Here is a 20,834-nt window from a genome sequence, read left to right on the forward strand (position 1 = left end):
CCATCTGGACCAAGTCTCTATGCACTACTGCTTCGACTGCATTTTCCCTTTTAAAAACTTGTGTATATCTTGCAAAGTGATTTGAGGTAGTACATAGGACAGTTACAGTCAGTGGTGTCTGAACACAGAGGCTTAACACACAGGTAGAAGAAAAGACATCATTAGGATGAGACTCTGTCAGAAGCAAATGACTGGGACACTGGTTTATCACAAAAGGGCAGTAAACTCATCAAAATTCTATTTGTTTCTCTTCCATGAATACAGACTAAGTAGCTTGATGGTAAATTGCCACTCCCACTCTAATTTTTGAATACTAAAGCATATTTTGCATCTACAAGGCACGTTAATGGGGCATGTAGTATTAGACAGACTTCCATTTATTATTTTTCTGCCTTTCAAAAGGAAAAATATAACAATCATGAACAAAGCACACTAGGCAACCGCATTACCAACAATCAAGATGAATTTTATTCCGTGGCAGGATGAATGTGAATCAAAGACGCCCTTCTTCTATTCCACTAGTGCAGTAAACTGGAAATTCTGCAGCAACTTGATAAGAGCTTAACTACAAAGTCTTCCAATTAAATATGAAATGAATAACATAAGCAAAACAATAGCTTGTGCAGCATTTGTTTAATAATTGCATTCCCATGGTTGGAAAACTCCTTTTGTTTCCAATGTGCTGCACACACTGTAATTAAAACAACACTTGACCGAGGGACAACAATATTTTTGTGGCTGAGCAGGAGAAGTCAGCATTCCTGACAGTAAGGATGAAGAAAGCAGTCTGGGGTCATGGGACACACCGTAACAGCAGAATATTGAACACGGACAGCTAAGCCATGTTCAGGATTTATTGTTAGCATCCTATTACTATGAACCGTAAAGCTCACAGCTTTAAAAAAAAAAAAATAAAAATCATTGCTCAAGGCTGCTGCAGTGATCCCTATACAGGCATTTATTTTTTTCTATAAGCTTCAGACACAGGTAAGTTATACTGATCTTGCCTCAACACGACCTGCTCTGAAACAGAGGTGAAATGGCACCAACAAACTAAAACTTAAAACAAGGAAAACTTAGTTTATCACTTATATGTGGAAACTGGACATCAACACAGGATACAACTTGGATATCCACTTACATTAATTCAAGTTTCCTTTGCAAATGGCTATTTTAACAAGAATTAACTTCAGTATTTCACAGCACATTCAATTTCTGGAAAAAACTTGCATTGTAACAGCAACAGCCTAACACCACAATGGACTCTCTTCCCAGGATTCTTCTAATGAGGTCTTGTCTAACACAGCTTTCCAGAAGTCTCTAAAGTCAGGTAAAGAAAGAGCTACCTAAAGGATCCAAGAATTAAATACCCATAAACCTAAGCCACAATCGGTGCTTAAGAAGAATTTCTATAACTACTTCTACAGTACATTTTTCAGACTTCTCCAAATATGCATTGATACATCCTTAACACTGTTTTACAGAGATACACTCATCTATATCAGGAAGAGCTGAGGATATGGTGATCAGTTACCACTGAGAACTACATGCATTTTCAAGAAATTAAATAATATTACTGAGACACTATAATATAGCTGAGACACTAATTGATTTGCAAAAGCAAACTTAAAGCAATCATTTGTTGCAATTACAAAACCACAACCAAAAAATCACAGAATCACAGAATGGTTTGGGTTGGAAGGGACCTTAAAGATCATATAGTTCCAATTCCCTGTCATAGGCAGGGACACCTCCCACTAGACCAGATTGCTCAAAATAAAATAAAATAAAAATCTCAAGCTTCAGTTAGAATTGGAGCAGAAAAATAAATTACCAAAGCTGCTTTAATTAAAATAAATAAATAACTCTCTGCATGTTCAACTTAAAGCATTCACTAAAGTTCTAGGAAAGTGATATGGACTGAACAACCTGCTTAAAAACAATCTCTAAATACTAGGGTTCCAAGCATTGCACCCAAATACTCTACTTTACTTTGTCACAGTGCTAAACTAACTAGAGTATTTCTACAACAATGCCCAAATAAATATATATGTATACCTCTTGATATTTCATAGAATATAGCAAAAACTGTTACTTAAAAGAACCCCATCAAGTCATCACAATTGAGAAATTCTAAGAATATGAATGATCAAATGCTTGGATTAAACACTAATAACTTTGTGAAATAAAGAAAGATGCTTTCAGAAAAAAAGAGAATCTACCACTTACACTGATGGTTAAATAGAAATTTCAAGCATAAATTCCCCATCAAACAATTATAGTAATTATATAAAATGGCATAGCTTTTCCTATTCATAAATATTTAAAATTGGCTTCAACTTATTGCCTCTTGTTATTAGTTTTAATTCTGAGGCTTTTGAGGACTAGCCATGCCAATAGCCCTGACTTTGGGAGTTACAGAATAGATGAAGTTAATACCAAAAAGTTATGTATCCAACTGGCTTCGGCAAACCCTTGCATTACTTTAAGGGGAAAGAAATACTATCACTTTGATCTTGGAGCATCCGCAGTTCCACAAAACCAAAAGAGAAGATAGAAATCACAAAACACTTGAATTTTACTTAATACATTTATTTGGAAATGTGAAATAGCAAAAAGGTTCGATGTTCACATGAAAAGCAAGGTCAGGGAAGGCCTATCTCTTCATCTAAATAATGCCCATAGCCTCCGAGTTTGATTTTCTGTTCTGAGAGTGCAGGGAGAAAGGCAGTTTTGTCCTTTCCCAAGCCGAATACACAAGGGAATAGAAAGAAGAATCTTCTTCAATGCATACCAAGACTTTTGGACAAAAAAAAAAAAAAAAAAAAAAACACTTCACCAGATAAGAACATTTCTGTCTAAGTGAATTAAAGACATATGCTTGGTTCTTAAAAGCAATTCTTTTCAAGAAAGCTTTTCAAAACCAAATGTAGTGCTCAGAGAAGTTTTCTAACTTGACCTTACAAGACAAATCAGGCAAGAGAACTAAAAAGAAGGCATTTAGCCTGCAATACTAGAAAATACAACACTTAACAACGTTAGATAAAAAAAAAAAAAGAAAGAAAATGAAACAAAATCCAAATTCTCAGGTACCTAGGGAAATTTTAAATTACATGATAAGCACTTTCAATGGAAAGACGTTTCAAAGAATGCTTTCAAGCCAAAGAAAAGGGAAAGGAAAAAAAATAATCAATTATTAACATTCAGAAATCCTACCATTTCTTGACAAGCAAAGCTGGGACTTTTACTGTCCGCTGAGAAATAGGAAAAATCATAGGTAAATGTCTTCGTTCTCTCTCGTCCCGTGTCTCCGGTACTACCCTCTGGTATCTATTTTTAAAAAAAAGCAAAAAAAAAAAAGAGAGCTGGTACAATACATCCTGATGAAGTAATTGAAAACATTTTACAATAAATAACCAGAATGCAACTTTAAAATAAGGCTATCCACATTTAGGAATTTATGATGGCAGGATAGCCTGTTATTCCAACAACAGTGAAAAAATTGGCAACAGATATACCCTTCAGCCCGAAGGATGGTCACGTTACAAGACAGCACAGAAGGAATTATTTGGATTTTAGCTTACTGCTCCTACCACCACAGTACATTTTTGTCACGGTACTTACATTCAGTTAAATCAGTCCTGTATACGAATTCAGATTATAATAAGGGATTATCCTATACATATAATTAATAGGAGCCAGAGAGACCTTTGAACTGTGACAAGCATTTCAATGCACAGTTGTAATTTAAATCATGTTACGTACCTGCTGCTTAGTCTATCATCATGCTCAAGACACGACAGCTACCATTATATTTCAGCAATTTTCACTGGTATCCGAATCAGTCTAAACAAGCTACACACTGAAATTTCTTTTTGTACATTTGTCATTGGAAACTATCTTGCAAAAACCAATTTGCTGTGCATGATTTCTCTTGCTGAGAGAAATGGGAAAATCTGCCATCAAAATATTATAACAAGGGATGGGGACATTGCGTTTGGTTCGTTTTCATGGGAATTCCAGAAAGCTTCTTCTACAGACAAAGCAAAGGTTTAATAGCTACCAGGCACGTGCCTCTCTTTTATTGTTGGCCTTCATCTTCCAGCTAAGCAGTGACTAGAGTGATAAAGCTTTGAAAAACCTATGAGATAAAGTATATACAGTGGTCTTCAGAAAACCGTGGCAAGTTAAGTTTAACCTGTTTCCCCAAAGCATTACTTCAACACTGTATTTGAAAAACTAAGGGCTGTTCTCCACAGTGCAGTGAGAACCGCTGTTTTGTCCAGTCATATCTTGGCAGCTATTCAATTAGGACTTCCTTTTTTAAATTGTGTTTACTCACCTTTAAGTTTGTGATTGTTGTCTTATTTTTTTCCATTGAAATAATAAACTTTGCATTTAGGTCTTTCTCCCTGAAAGAAAAATGAGACTTGAGTAAGTCAAATAAAACACATCACAAAAATTCAGTCATATCTCCACTTGCTAGATTACTTGCCACAGTTAATTGTCAAGTGAATTCATTTTTATTTCATTTTTTAATTGTTGTGACCAGTGTTTATTTATTGCTGTGGGATATATTTGAAGTATTTCGGCTTGCCTCCAAATCCCTTCATCAGAGCAGCAGCTTGGGGAAACCTGCTTCAGAAGTTTGACTCTGCAAGTCAATTAAGTGGTTTGTTCGTAATTTGAAGTACTCTGATCCAAAGCCCAGTGAAGTCAATTAGGTGGCTCTAAGGAACTGGGAAACGGAACATCACAAGATAAGCCCCAGCCTCGTAACACCATCCTAGTACCAGCAGTTCCCATTTATCCATATAGCCTAGGTAACAGGGACAAACTATGTAAACAACAAAACCCCAGTATTTTAAAAGTCTCTAAGAAATGAGGTAACCAACACATTTTTTGAGCTGTGTTGGATCACAGCAGTACAGGACAGAGGCTCTGCTACCAAGGGCTTCCATGAAGAAAAAAAAATCCAGTTCTGCAGGAGTGTTTTCATGCACAAACATCTATTTCACATCATTTGTTTCTGACTGTTTTCAAAACTATCATAAAAAAAACAAGTCATTAGCTTAGTATCTAAAACCAGCATGTAACAACCTGCTTGCTAGAGATGGGATTGCATTATAGTTAGTCATAAGAATAACACAGGCTGCTCTTGAATGACAACCTTGAGCATAACATCTCCTGTAGTATTTATTAAAAACATGTACAGGAAAAAAAGAGCCAGGAAAGGAAGACTGCTACGTACACCATAGAAAACCTCACTCCCCAAATGCTAACAGACACGCCTGCTCCAAAACCATCTGCTAAGTCACTGGATAAACTGGCGTGCCTGACTGGCGCAAAGGAAAGCAGAGGGCTTTAAAGCAACGAAGTGCTGCTTTACCATATTGCACAGTATCTCAGTGATTATTGGATATCTGCTTGCACCAACCAAAAATGAAAAAAAGAAACTTCATCCTAGTAACAGGAGACCCAAGTTCGGGATTTTAGTGTGACATTTTCTCCCTTGTGGTGCACGGGATCACCCGGCTCTATGTTCCTCAGCTGACTGTGCAGTTACCCTCTATTCCCATTCAGTTTTCCAGCAGAAATTCTACAGAAAAGCAAATCGCATTTTAAAATCTACATTAATGAATAAAGATCAGGCAAATAAAAGTGCTTATTTAAATATCAACACATTAAGTTATTTTCTAAGCTAATAAAATACGTAATTGTAATAATTACAGCATTAATTATACAACTGAATTTAGATCTACCATTGAAAAACATTAGAGGCATGCCTGAAGAGATACCTCTTAGTCATTTCCATGTCATCTTTAGTAGCTTTTACTAGGTCTTCAGTTAAGAGACTGTAATATTAAAATATAGCTATGGGTAATGAAAAAGGCAACGGAGAAGTTTCCAATGGTATTTTTAAGGAGGAAATAGATTTTGGCATCGCAGTAATGGAGCCCATGGATGGCTACCACTCATCCTGCTTCCCCAAGTCTCTACCTGTCTGGACTGTAACTATTTGCTCAGCAAAGGTATAATAAGTAATGTGGCCCAATTAATGGTCTATCTTACTATGAAAATTTGTTTCAAATATAATTTGTAACCTGCTTTCTCTAGGAAGTATGGAAGGACTCTAGGTGGGAAGCAGTTTGGGGCAGAATTATTGCTTTTTTTTTTGTCTGGACTTCTTTGTGCTTGAGGTGTATGAGGGGAAATAATAAAATATGTAGGTGCTTTCTTTCCCAGACAAGCCAACTCTACATATTACAAAACCTGAAGATACTCAATAATTGAAAACTGATACAAAATGTTTACAAGAAGTCTACTTTCTGCTACAAAAGTGTAACACCCATGTACCAACTACACGAAATCCTGACATGGCAACAGTCATTACTTTTTGTGATAAGACTGATAATCTGACTAACCATTATTAAAGAATTAAGATTTCAAAGGAAAAAAAAAAAAAAGCCTTGCAAAGCACTACTCAATACAATAAAAAAAAATTCATAAATAGAATTTTGCATTATTGTAAGGGAAGAGATAGAGAGAGGAGAACCTGAAACAGGAATACTATGATCAGAATCAATAAGTCAACCTGAGAGAAGTTAAAAGAATTAACAGAAATCAAATGCTAACAGCCAAGTGTAATTTATTGCACACATAAAGAGTTTGAGAGGATCCCATAAAAAAACAATTGCTTGCATGATGCCAGCTATTTCCAGGCACTCATTTAATGTAGTTCAGCAGGGGTTGAGTCCCTTTCAAAAAGTTTTGATTGCAAGTTCCACCTTAATTAAAGGTTCAGGCTGTAAAGAGCTGCACTGCAATGGTGGGTACCCTTCTGAGTACCTTCAGGGCTAGGAGACCCCTACTGCAACCGGCTGCTCCTCCAGCATCCACAGGATCCACCAGCCCTATCTCAGCCCAGAGACAAGCCCCAGCCACTCACCAAAGGCTCTGCCCCTGCACATTCCACCCTCCCCATCACAAAGCAACATAAAGAGGCCAGCTGCCAAAACTACTTGACAATTAACACTTTGATTTAAAAAGGCTTGCTTCCCCCGAAGCCCAAACTGCTCACACAGCAGCGTTTAGGGCCAGCCTCCAGGCTGTTCTCCCTGTTCCATACACCACGTGGAGTTCCAGCATCACAAGGGAAGGAAACTTAGAACCCGTGATCCCGTGGCCCCTAATCAAGCAGGCAAGTTTCTTGGCACAGACACCAGGAAACACATCAGCCCGGTGCTATTATTAACCTTCTACTATTGCTACATTCAGCTAGACATCTAGTGATTAACCACGAGGGGATAGTACACTCGTCTTGTAATGGGATAATTTGACAAATGGTTTACTTGGGCAAAGTTTTAATCATTTCTCTTCATCACAAGGGGCACGTGGGTTATGAAGAACTGCCCCAAACTGAAGATGATGCCACAACTGTATCAAATCACAGCAGCTTCATGGAAGAGATAGCTACACTGCAGCTTCTATGCCAGGTTTCTTTCCCTACTTCCCTTATATTTCTTTCTTATTTTCAGAGCAAAGACCAGAGCAGCTTTGGGGCATTCAGTCAATATCATACTACAGGCAATCAAATGTTAGCAGTATCTCCAGACTTCAAGGCAACTTTCGATGACCCCCGAACATTAGGTCATTCACCCAGTCCTCCACAAGATTTTTGTGAAGATCCTTCCATAGAGAGAAGGGAGAAAAGTGTGGAAAAACACTCAATTATAAAATCAACAAGGGAACCTTTAGAAAAATCCCTATTTCAGACATGCAAAATGTGTTTGGTGTTTTTCCAAGTTAACTGTCCACAGAAGGGCCTTAGGTGAAGTTCTTTAAACAGGGGCTTTTTATTAATCTGTTTGGCATTATTCAAACACAGCATTTATTATAGCTTATCCTTTTAGAAAATCATGATATTGTTTTCCATTAAATTGATACTATGGGAATTGGTTGTGAGTACCATAACACACATCAGACGCGACTCTGAAAAGAGAACAGAAAGAACAAGATGTGTTTCATCTGGGGGGTGGGAGGGGAGAAGCAAAAATGACAGGATGGGAAGTGCAACCAGTTTTTCCAAACAGAAAGAAAGTGCTTCAAAAGACCACTTCAGCAGGACAAGGACACCGGCACTGACTCAACTCCTCACGGAGCACCTCGGTGTCAAAACCAAAAGACAGTCTGTAAAAATATACTCTTGGAAATTCACTTAACTGTAGCCATCTAATGGAACATCTATTGGGAAATGATTATACCTAAAAAGCAGACGAGCAATTTTGTTTTTCAACTACTCAAAACCATAGTCTGAGCACTTGTAAAGACAACTCAACCATGCTCAATGGCTTTTCTTTTCAGCAAAGTGCCTGCTGCTTCTTATATTCACATTTTAGGCACAATGTTACAGATTTACTATTTTATCTTGTTCACTACCCAGGTATTGCTGGGGTCACAAAGTGAAAGCATGAGGGTTGCTTAATGACCAGAAGAATTCAAGGTAGATTTAACTGAAAAACAAGCACAAAGTGTGCCACAGAAAGAACGTGGCTTTTTCTTGTAGCTTGCTAACATACTCACTCTACCTTTGCCCTGATGTCCCACTGAATTACACAGACCAAGAGCACTTCCCTTTGTTTGAGTAACTCTTAAAAGGGGAACGTTCAACTCAACCATATGTTTTAAGAAGTCAAACAAAAGTCCTACTACAGAAGAAATCCTTTGTTACTTCCTGTAACTACAGAAAAAGTAAAGTTGGAACAAGCTCAAATATCACATAATTTCTCTTTCCTATCCAGAGGTTTTTGTTCAGTTTTTTTTTTGTTGTTCTTGCTTTTGGTTTTGTTTTGGCTTTTTAACTTCTTCAATGCTTAATGAATCATTTTGCAGAAAGTATGTTTCTTTTAAAATGTGATTCCATATCTAGGTGCAGTTAAAAACATAAATCTGGTGGTTTGTATATAAAACATCGTCATTACTTTAACCCAAATGGTAATTTTTTCCATAAACACCAATAACAAGGAGTTTCAATACAATATTGGCTGAGACCTAAAATCAGAACAAGTCGAGCAAATCTGATTTAATCACAAGACATGGGGAAAATCCACCATGGCTTCAGTCACCGGTACTATATGACTACACTGAATAAAAATCACAGTTGTCTCCATAGCAGGGCAACAGCCCAGCATATCCCGAGCTCAAGGTGACCCCATGCTGTTGGCCAACACAGCTACAAGCCCAGAATTAAATGGCTGAAGCCATATTTACACTAATATAGTCTAAAAGTGAACAACTCCACATTGTACATCCAGCAGCATGACTGCCCTCCGGACTCAGTTTGCAGGGAGGTTCCTCGGTGGATGCCCCGATGGCTGGTAAGGGCTTGCAGCAGCCCCTGCTTCAGGAGAGCTCGGCAGACTCTTTTACAGACTCTTGTTCTCTCCCAACACCGCATCTTCATTACCTTTGAGACCTCTACCAAGCTGTCAAACCTGGCTGACATCAGCCAACAGACTCCAAAGCTGCTAGAAGGGAGCAGACCGGCTGACAGACGGGCTGCGCCATCTCTCAAGTTTCGCCTGAAGAAGCTAGACAAAAAAACAGCAGAAAAAAATTCCTGGGGACTGAAGTTTAAAGAAACAGCTTTCTGTGGAATATGATTGCAATTGTCTCAGGAAGAAAAAGAAACCGTGCACATTCTTGGTACTTTAAAAGAGAGTTTTGTTGTAAAACACATTTTGTATGGGCATAAGGTTTTCTGTGATCAATGTAATCTTAATAATTAGCTAATGCAGGCTTATCATGATAACCATGTTCCCTTTTGTGACACCAGTTTTATAAGCAGCATTGGCAAACTTTGCAAAGATTTAAATGAGAGAGTTCTGCTACTCCCAGAACTTCCTTCACCGTGCAGCTGAAAGCAGAATAATAAACTCAGCGACAGAGAATGCAGAAACAGGGGAAATCTTGCACATCTCACAAAACAGAAATATTCCCTGAGTTTATACACGAATACAGTTCTTGTATGAAGGACAACCTAGATTAAATGCCTTTAGCTGTAAGAATAAATTTTACCAGCAACACTGAAAGGCACTAGTTTAATCTACAGCAGTAAGGCTCTCCTGGAAAATGAGCATACAGGTGTCCTTGTGCTGTCTTCTGTCAAATGATAGCTAGCTTTTGGGGGGAAACCATGCACGCTCATGGTAACACATACCAAGTGGTCAGTACCTTAAATCAAGTACCTGACCTGCCTTTTAAATCTGTGTCTTCAATAGCTTTATAGGCAGATTTCACCTCCCAAAACCTCAGATCATGTCTAGCAGGAAGCCACATAAGCAAATTTTTAAATGGTCAGCAACAGCTAGCCTTAACCAAAAAGTTACTGTATCCATACATGCCATGGTCAATGATCACATAATAACCTGAAAAATATTTAGGCTTCCATTAGCAGACTACCTCAACAATGACTTTTCCACTTTGCCTGCATAGATGAAGTGTCAGACCAGTCTCTGTAATGGTCTTACCAGTAGGAACTGATCTTGCATAGCTAAGTTTTAATATATGCACACACACATTTCTGATGTCAGTCTTTAAGAAAATGTAGCAAATACCCATCTTTGGCAGAAGCAAAATAAAATATAACCTCAGGCTCAACCAAGTTGATTTAAATGACATCCCAAAATTTTGTTGTAACTATTATGACACTACAAAGTTTCTCTAGGACTCTTAGATTTTAGTCCCCATTACAGTTTGCTTTTAATATCTTGTTTCTTCTGATTTGTTCTTTTTCCAAGTCATTCAGTACTGACATAACCTCTTGTGCACAGCAAAATGTGATTCAAAGAAATCATGTTGTTTCCCTGCAGTGCCCTTGTCTTTTGAGGCAGAAGGTCCTCAAATCAGGAATTCAGAAAAAAAAAAAAAAATTTGGCCTGATCTCACAGATCTCTTAACCCTTCAGGTAATCCATAAGGCTGTTCTTCTGTCTTTTCCTCCACTGAGACATATCCAAGCAATCTGGATTCAACAACAAATGACTTCAGTTATCTAAGTACAAATATCTTTCAAAGGTGTAAACATACAGAAAAAAAGGTGTTTTTTACTCCAGGTTCTGTATCTCACCGCTGTTTTGAATTTACAATATAAACTCTTTGGAGAGGAGTCTTCATAAAGCCAATATTTGAAGTGCCTAAGTCTTCAACAATAAGAACTTCAGCACATCAGCAATTAAGATGCCGAGTGCCATGTATACCCTTTCTGTTAGATAACTCTGAAAAACCCTCTCTCAATAAATAACCATGGCTTTGTATTCATAGCTACTGCAAAACAGAGGACTTTGCTCTTCAATTCAGTCAGCTGTTCTTACCAACAATACCTGCCTTTCAGATACTCAGACTTCTAAGCGTCTTCGAGTCCAAGAGCTCAGTTGGGTTAAAAGAGCTGAGTGCTAATCCCATTTATTTCAAAACTAGTCCTAATTTCAAATAAACAAAGCCTGAGAAATTGACAGGCTCACCTTTATCTCTCTTCATTTCATCAGGAAAGCTACAACATACAGAGACTTGATACCTTTTTCTCTGCTGGTCAAGGAGCTCTCAACAAAAAGCAGAGTTTGAAAGTATTTTACTGTTCATTATTTTAGGGATATAATGTATATAGGTAACCTGGCAGTGTGTTTGATAATACTGAAATAAACAAACTAGGAAAGTCTATTCGAAAACCAGGTTTTTAAGTTCAAAATACTTAAGATCATAAAGTTTTGGAGATGAGAAATCATAAATGAGTCCAGTTTAATACGTTGCCCCACATGTACCCACTCTGCCACTGTGCTCCGGCCCTGCTGGCACTGGAAGGTCTTTGTTCCTCAGTGCTAGTGAGGGGGACAGACGGAACAAGGTAGCAATTGTGGCAAATCCCACAGGCCTGAAAAACTTTTGAAGTATTTGCATTAAAGCACTAAAAAGGACAGAAAAATAAGCACATGTAAACAGAGTGGGCTTCCCAATCTCTGATGGTTTATGCAAGACTCACTGTCAGTCCCGGCCATTAACTCTTCAGTTAATGGGAACCCAGTTAATTCAGTTAATGGGAACCCAGTTAAAAGAATAAAGAGAACTTTATTTTCTCCCCAGTGTATAAAGCTGTGCAAACACCGCTGTGGAGGAGGTCGAACGGCAAGCACAGAAGCTACTTAAGAGTCACCCAGGTCTAGTCTCACCTTCCCATTCAAGAAAGATCATTTCCTGTAATGAGTTTCTTCAAAAGAATTAGCTCTTCCCAACTGCCTGGGCTTTCATTCCCCTGGGGAGACTCTTCCACAACCTGCACTATTTCATTAGCAGTAATTCCTTTGATACTGTTTAAGCTTATCCATTATTAGGTTCATTGCATTACTCCCATGATATCATGAAGGAGCCATAACTAAATATTTAATTCCTCTTTTCAGCATTTAAACCCTGCAAATATTTCTAGATTTGCATCTCCTAATCTATTCCGGTAGTCATAACACACAGAGTACACATTTAGCTCGATATTTTTTGAATCGATGATTCCTGTCATTTTTGTTTATTTTTTCCAACATAATTCACATAATAAGGTTCCAGAAACAGGATTTTCTGAGATACTGACCCAAGGGCTTGCTGGGGGAAGGACCAACTACAGCTTCAGTGTTTGGTTCTGTAATATATTTGCAAACAAGAACGAACTGCTTTGTGAGTGTAGCACACTCCTACATTCAAATTCATCACTTTAAGCTGAAAAATTTCAAAGATTATCCACAGAGGAAAAGGGCATAGAAAGAAGTGGAAAACAAGCCACTGATGTTCAAAGCCCATGTACTTTATCAGAAGTGAGAAACTCCAGAGAACAAACCAGTGCTGGCATTCCCTATTGCTTGCACCCCTAAGTTTCAGCTTACTTCAGCGCTGCTGACAATTGCCGTTGTGGAAAAGCCTAAGGAGAGTCCAACAAGTTTTTCTAGAATATCCTGACCTGTGGCATCCAAATTCCCAGCGAACTACCGTCCTTGGTGTTAGCTTCTCTATTTGGCTTTAACTTCCCATTTTAGCAAAGGCCATGCTCCCATTAGGCCCCACTCCTTAACACAGCTGTCCAACACTGCATTTTAGTACCCCTTAGGAAACACAGGACTAGACCATTTGCAACTCAAACTCTTCAAGAGAGCAACTGTTCTGCTTTAAATTTACAATGTTCTCCTTAAACTACTTGATAAAATAACTTTGGCAATTTTACCCCCACCTCATGGCTGCTGCTTCTTCCACTCCTACATAACCAGGCCTGAACTACTTCTCTACTACTTACTACGTAATGCCAAAAAACCTGAACATTTAAAAGCCAACCATCTCCCATGTTACTATATTGATTATAAGATTTCTGTCACCTCTTACTTATTCTTGCCACTGACAACAAAGACTTTTCTGTAAGCCCACTAGGCTCTTCTCTATTTCTTTTTCTTTTCTAGTCCTTACAAGTTTGAGTCAATGCTGTGCCGTGAGCAAGCTGTTACTTCTACTTCATTTGCTTCAACAGCAAGTTCTCCAGCCTTTCCTCTTTTTTTTTTTTTACATCCCTTTCACAAATATATGATCCACATAGATACTTCTTAGAGGAGCCTCACAATACATAGCACCTATGTTTCCTAGCAGATAATGTTAGCTCAATGGCATCTTCATTCCGGAACTACAGACAGCAATAACAACAGCTATAAACAACCATCACTGAGACTTTTATAATCTTTCAGGGCATCTTTACATAATTACTAATGCTTATGTCACAATTTATTGTTGGTACCCATGCTCAAAGAACACATGTTCTCACCACGTTTAACAAGCAGAGGCTTCCCTAGTGCTGGTCAGGTACCATCAAAACCAGAGATCAGCAGCCCTTTCAGAAGGGGCACCACCTGTGTGCCCTACCCACCTCTGCTTTCCTCCCTCTCAAAGTCCAACATGTTAAACACGTGGCCATACAACCATCACTGCATTTCACCTGGAGGGAAACACAGATCAGATTCTACATTTCCTTCTCACAACTGAAGAGGTACCAGATTTCTGTGCTTTCTCATGTCTGGCAGCCTCACTGTGCTGAGCTGCCAAGGCCAAATGAATGAAGAAACCCACTGCTCTTAATCCCACCCAAGAACCTGGCAGTACCCACTGGGGATCACCAAGCCACCGCCAGCCATAACCCATCTGTTAAGTGCATCTTCACTCAGGTCAGGTCAGAGGTAGTGATCATTAAGGAGAGATGACGTGTACATTGCCACGCTCGCTCCTCTGGTTCTCTCTGTACTAGAGGACCTGTCCTGTTGAATTAAATTCTTCCTACTGTTCACTCCCTTTGAAGAAGTGAGAGATAATAAATAGAAAAGAAAACTGTTTCTTAACGTGCCTTACGAAACTAAAACCACTTTTTATTTCAGACTTCAAGTTCTTTTAGTATCAACTTTACATGATCCAAAACTTGGCTCTATCACTTTATGCATTGGTTCAATGCTAACAATAGAAGTAGCACGCTGATGAAGGTCCTTATATCAAAATATATGCATACCTTACTGTCAGGGAGAGAAGTGTCTGTATACTCTGGATGCTTTTCCAAAAGGAAAAATCTGCTGGAGGTCATTAAATGGGTTCAAGGTTTTTGACACAAAGCATGGCAAGATGAAAAAGCCACAATCAAAACAGTCGGTTTATCTTGCCAATTCAGCATCCAAGCAGATTTTTATTGGATTCAGACTCACCCACAGATAAAGGCAGAGGCAAGACAGAAGAACACTCACCCCAGGCGCACAAGACCCTCACCTATCCTCAAGATCTTTCAACTTCTTTTTATAGTAGAGAAACGGTACATGATTATAAATCAAATCACATGCACCATTTATTAAAACGGAAGTTCAAAGAGTTAACATAAGAAATAGCAAACTCAACTTGCTGATAAATGGCTTATCCTCATCAGTACAGAAAGTGACAGTATTGCAACACTTGGTGATATTTAAGCTCCGAGTTATGTTTCTGCTGACACTCTGGATGCCTCTTAAGAGCAACAACCAACACTCAGTGCTCAGAAACAGACACAGCAAAAATTTCACCATGCACCTCAGAGACAAATATGATAATTAACTTTGGGTGTCCTTGCTTGTAATCACTCCATCTTCTCTCACTCTGCATGTGTTACACTGATGTTATACACATTTTGTCAAAACACTATCTTTATAAATTCACAAAAATGAAAAATATACACAGTAACCTGTATTTTAGACACAGCAATTCATCATGAAACACCAATTCATTCTCCTTTTCCCTGCATTGGAAATTCTATAATATATTCTTCGTGTATTTCTTTCACTGCTCTTCTCAATTCTAAAAAGCATGGATAGTTAATTACAACTTTCATTCTCCCAGTAAGCTCCTACCTAAATCACTTGTAAACATTTGGAAGAGAAATTAAGATTTCAGCTGGCTCTTCACTGTTTACTTGTTTACCTCTTTTCGCTGCTACAAAAACACTCCAGTCACATGTTCCTTGTAAAATGAAACATCTTATTTTATATGTCTGTCCTTTGCATTGCCATATTAATTTGAGCTGTTGAAAACTCTGCTACTGATACTAAGGCATGGATTGTGCAACCAGTTATTTTTAAAGATAATATAATGTTGGTCCTAAATTTCCCAAGGTATTCTGACTCCAGCTCTGGACACAGAAGAGTTACTTAGTTCTACAAGCATTAACTGAGAGGTGTAATAATGTAAAACCAAGAGGGCCAGCCTCACCAAGAGGGCCAGCCTCACATCTAATGAATAATTGTGCAGAACATATTTGTGGATTAGAGTATCGACATCAGCATGGCTTTTAATCCAAACAAATCCCAGAGTCACACAAATGCTTTCTCTAAGCAATAAAACATATTTTCTCCGTCTCGCCACTATCAAACATAAAAGCTGTTAATCTTCACGTGGTAATTGTGAATGACTGTACAACCATGTAAAGCCACTGACATACATTTCTGCCACCCCCATCACTCACTTCTGTTTGGAGAGTAAATCTAAGGACTGTGTGAATGCCGGGTTAAGAACTGACCATTTAAAAATTAAATGAAATCAGAATTTCTATTTTATTTTATTGGAAATAAGAACAGAGCTGTGGGAAAACCTACATAGCTCATTTAAATAAATATTTAAAAACACTGAGAGCACTGCATACCCACATGGAAGAAGAACTTACTGCAGTGCAAAGCCACATTCTGATGTCAGCTGCATCTTCTGCAGGTAAGGACAGCATATGACCCTCGTTTAGTTTGTTCAACCAGTTAAATAATTAGTTTATGCAAATGCAAGAAACAGATGAAAAAGGTTAAAAATCAGAAAAAGCTTCTTTTCCGCTATTACTTCATGACTTAAAAGCCAAATAAAACAGAGCTATGAGGTACAAGAAATTGAGAGGCATAACAATTGGATATAGTAGCTGAAAGAATCAGGTTGATTCTTCCTTTATTAAATATCAAAACATTTTTCTTATTTAGCATACTTTAGAAGGTATTATTTACCCGACAAAAAAAACCCAAAAAATAAAAGTGGTTTACCTTCACAGTAATTGAGTTCTAGCTTTCATGCAGAGAAAATGTGACATAAAACGGACGTAGGAAAAGATTGTGGGGACTAAATGGTGACTAAAAGCATTAACTTGCCAGAGCAAAATACATCAGCCACACAACCTCACCTCCCAGCAGATTTCTACTTGATGAAGAAAACCTTGCCTTCTGCCAGCTCGCAGGTTTTTAGCCCCTTTACAGAAGCATTAAAATATAAGCATGGACTGAGAGGCTGTCACTGCAATTTGGTACTGACTTAGGAAAAGCAAGGGGATAAACGGTGACTCACCAAGTAACTGATCTCTCTTAAGATCATGCTCACAACTAGTTTCAAAGAAGCAACTGTAAAGCCATTAGACATCATTTTTATTATATTATCCAGAGATACAGTAAAAAACCTCCAGTGTAACCTCTGCATAACACAATTTGGGATGTTAACTACTTTAAGAAGAATGGTCAACAGCTTTAACAGCAGCACTGAAATGAGCAAATTCCTTCCAGGTGAAGCCAGAGAATGAGAAGACTGAAAATAAATCACAGCAGGAAAAAGAAAAAAAAAAGAAAAAAAAAAAAATAAAAAGACTAACATTTGTGATCTAAGCAACAGAACAGCAAGCAATCCTCAAACAACAGCCCCCTCCCTATCACATGATTCATTCCAAGATCCATGTTCTTACATGACTTATTACACAATTAGCAGTGCTATGACACCACACGGCGCAACTGCTCCATAATGCAGGAATCTTACCAATAACCATTCATTAACTCTGTCCTCTCTAATTAAAAATGACTCATGAAATAAGCTGCATTATATGATTAAGCTTTGAACAAACCAAAGCAAGTTTAGAGACACACATGAATCGAATTTAACTCTATACAGTATCACATTAAAGATTTTGAAAATAAGTGCTGCAGCACAAACACCCAAATGGGAATGTTCTTTTGAACTGGCAGAAAGGTTCTTCTTCTGTAAAACACTGCAGTGACCCATAAAGAAGAAGGGAGCATGTCTGAGAGAAGACACACAGAAGGGAAACCAATATGAGCAAAATATGATTACTGGTCCTGGCTTAGGGTTTACCATATTGCAATAGGAAAAGCTACTCAATCCTCTAAGGCTTAGGATGTCAATTTTACTATATACAGCAGACGAATCCAGCACTGACTGAAGCAGAAGAGCACCACCAACCTCAGTACCACTCCCAGGCTGCAGTACTGGGTGCCACAGAGAACAGCAACCGTGTCTGTGAAAAATCAAGACTTAGAAGCAACAACCCATGACACTGAATCCAGCTTCCTCATTAATGCTTTATAAACATCAAGGACCATCCCATAAATAACAAGGTTTTAACAACTTGAACTGGAAGGCTCTGCACAGTTTGCTTATTTCCAGTCAGACACTTACTGGTTCTCAGAATAAGTTTATCTACACCCTACTCATTGCCACTCAGTACACGATGTCAAAGACAATGTTGATCACACCATGCCTCTGCTTGCCCTGCTCCTACTCTCTCCATTTTCCATCATCTCACAATTTCCATCATTTTCTAGGTATGCTCTGATCTAGCCCCATCCAGGTTATTCTCCCGTGTGCATTCTAGATATGAGATCCAGAGCCACTGTCTGTAATAGAATCACAGAATGGTTAGAGTTGGAAAGGACCTTAAAGATTATCAAGTTCCAACCCCCCTCCCACGGGCAGGGACACCTCCACTAGAGCAGATTAATATTCTTTCGCCGCTTGCAAATTTCTACTTATACTTTATCAGTTGGTGTTTCCACTGCCGATCACAGTTACCAGCCCTTTCCCCTTCTGCCATACGCTTTCCATTGCCTTTTCTTTCCTGTCTCTTAGCAGATCACAGTTCCAGTCCACAAACAAAACTTCTCCATGCTACTGAAACACTGCAAATTACAAGCCTTATTAATACTTTAAAGACCTATGCTACCTGTTGTCAGAGATTCTCAAAGGAAAAGTGAAGTGTATACATAGAATAATTTTTAAAATTTCGAAGAACCATATGGTTAAACTTGGGGAGGGAGCAGGAGGGTGCAACTAGATTATTCACCAACCCTGACCTCTAACCACTCAGCTCCATCAAACTGCCTAAACTACTTGAAACTGACCTGCAATAATCCTCCCTTCCAACCTTCATCAACTTTATTTTCACAAGATTTGTTTTTCCCCCACTGAAAGGGAGACATTATCAACAAGACTTCCAGAACTTGGCGAATTCCCTTTTTTTAAATACCTGAATGAGATCAAGTGAGAGGAAGGGTGGGAGCCTGACTGGCTGCCTGTGCTTTTAAAACACTTTTCCTTTTAACTGACTACATCACTCCAGAACAAGGGAAGACGTAAGATCACTGCCAGCAGAATCTGGTCATGTTCTACATATGATTCTTAAATTATATTATTAAAAATTAACTCCACTGTGCCTATTAGGTACTTTATTTCACCAAAGGACCGTGTTTGTTTCGCGGGCACATCTCGGGAAGTGGGTGATAAACTCTTTGTCAATACAGTCAACGGGGCACACTGCCTCTTTTATACTTCGGGCTTAAGCAGCCTACTAATAACCTTTACCATAATGGCTCCTCCACAAAAGCCGGCATTACAAAGGAGCCAGACAACAATCTCTCTCTTTCCAGCCGGTAGGAAGGGTTGCGGTTGCTGGACGGGCCGAAGCAGCAGCTTGTTTTCGCATTTCAGAAGCCCGGTCGGACAGGCCCTCGCCTCTCCGTAGTTTCTTATCTTCAGCAAAGTAACCTTTTCGCCATTCTACAAGGGTGGGACGCAGGGACTGAACTTTCCCGGAAGGGCCCCGCACCTTCCAAGCGAAAGAGAGAAGCTGCTCCCCAGCCCGCCGGGAGGAGAAGCAGCCGCTCAGCCCGCCGCCGAGAACCCCCTCCCGTCCCCGCCGGAGCTCCCCCCTCAGCCTCCCCCGCCCGCGCTCTGGGACACGGGACTTCCGCGCTCCCCCTGCGAGCGTTGGCCCCGGGGCGGCGCGGACCCCCTCAAGCCCCCCGGCCTAGGCCATGTCGCTATGGCAACCCCGCAGCGGCCTCCCCCCCCACACCTCCCCGCGGCTATGGGGGCTGCGCGGGGACAAACAAAGGCGCAAGGCGTTGCTCCGCCTGGCCACGGCGGGACGGGGTGGGGGGGGCAGGAGGAGGAGGAGGAGGAGGAGGAGGAAGCAGAAGAAGAAGGAGAAGGAGGCCGGGGAAGGCGGAAAGGCTTGGGGAGGAGGGGTGCATTTACCATGGGTGGGGGCTTCTCCACAGGGCCCTCCAGTGCGATGTAGATAAATAGATCTGTGTCTCTCCGTAGTTTCTTATCTTCAGCAAAGTAACCTTTTCGCCATTCTACAAGGGTGGGACGCAGGGACTGAACTTTCCCGGAAGGGCCCCGCACCTTCCAAGCGAAAGAGAGAAGCTGCTCCCCAGCCCGCCGGGAGGAGAAGCAGCCGCTCAGCCCGCCGCCGAGAACCCCCTCCCGTCCCCGCCGGAGCTCCCCCCTCAGCCTCCCCCGCCCGCGCTCTGGGACACGGGACTTCCGCGCTCCCCCTGCGAGCGTTGGCCCCGGGGCGGCGCGGACCCCCTCAAGAGCGGGGCGGGGGGAAAAGGCCGCTCGGGCCCGCACTCACCTGCGGTTCATGGGCCGCACTCTCACGGCCACCTTCACCGAAGCCATGGCTCATCCCCCAGCCACACCACGGGCTCTGCTGATGAGTGGGGAATCAGCTCGGGGTGGGGGGGGCAGGAGGAGGAGGAGGAGGAGGAGGAGGAAGCAGAAGAAGAAGGAGAAGGAGGCCGGGGAAGGCGGAAAGGCTTGGGGAGGAGGGGTGCATTTACCATGGGTGGGGGCTTCTCCACAGGGCCCTCCAGTGAGATGTAGATAAATAGATCTGTGTATATATATATTTAAGGAGGGGGGGTATATGCATATACATACATATATATACATATATACACACACACACCCTATAAATATGTATCTCCCCATTATATATACCCCCATATATACTCCATATGTATCTCTCCCTACATATATCGGGGGCAGTGGTGTATATGCATCAATATGTATGTATGTATACACACACCCTATAATAAATATCTCCCAATTATATATAGGCACATATACATATAGGGTTGTAGATAGCGGTGTCTATAGATATACACACCTATATATATACAACCCTATATACACTCCCATATATAT

General features: G+C 40.1%; 1 protein-coding gene across 5 annotated transcripts in view; it reads right to left on the minus strand.

Annotated features, from left to right (window-relative positions):
- KIF16B (kinesin family member 16B) overlaps window positions 1-20,317 on the minus strand; it is a 140,139-nt gene extending 119,822 nt beyond the window's left edge. For all 5 annotated transcript variants that reach the window (XM_014966428.1, XM_014966427.1, XM_014966429.1 and 2 more), the window contains exons 1-3: window positions 20,260-20,317; window positions 4,343-4,412; window positions 3,217-3,330 (exon numbers count right to left, since the gene is read on the minus strand). In XM_014966428.1, the coding sequence (XP_014821914.1) occupies window positions 3,217-3,330; window positions 4,343-4,412; window positions 20,260-20,306 (231 nt within the window). In that variant the 5' untranslated portion in view covers window positions 20,307-20,317. The remainder of the gene's footprint in view (window positions 1-3,216; window positions 3,331-4,342; window positions 4,413-20,259) is intronic.
- Window positions 20,318-20,834: the final 517 nt, after the last annotated feature.

The sequence above is a fragment of the Calidris pugnax genome, unplaced genomic scaffold, assembly GCF_001431845.1.
Source record: "Calidris pugnax isolate Ruff unplaced genomic scaffold, ASM143184v1 scaffold31, whole genome shotgun sequence".
Lineage (NCBI taxonomy): Eukaryota > Metazoa > Chordata > Aves > Charadriiformes > Scolopacidae > Calidris > Calidris pugnax.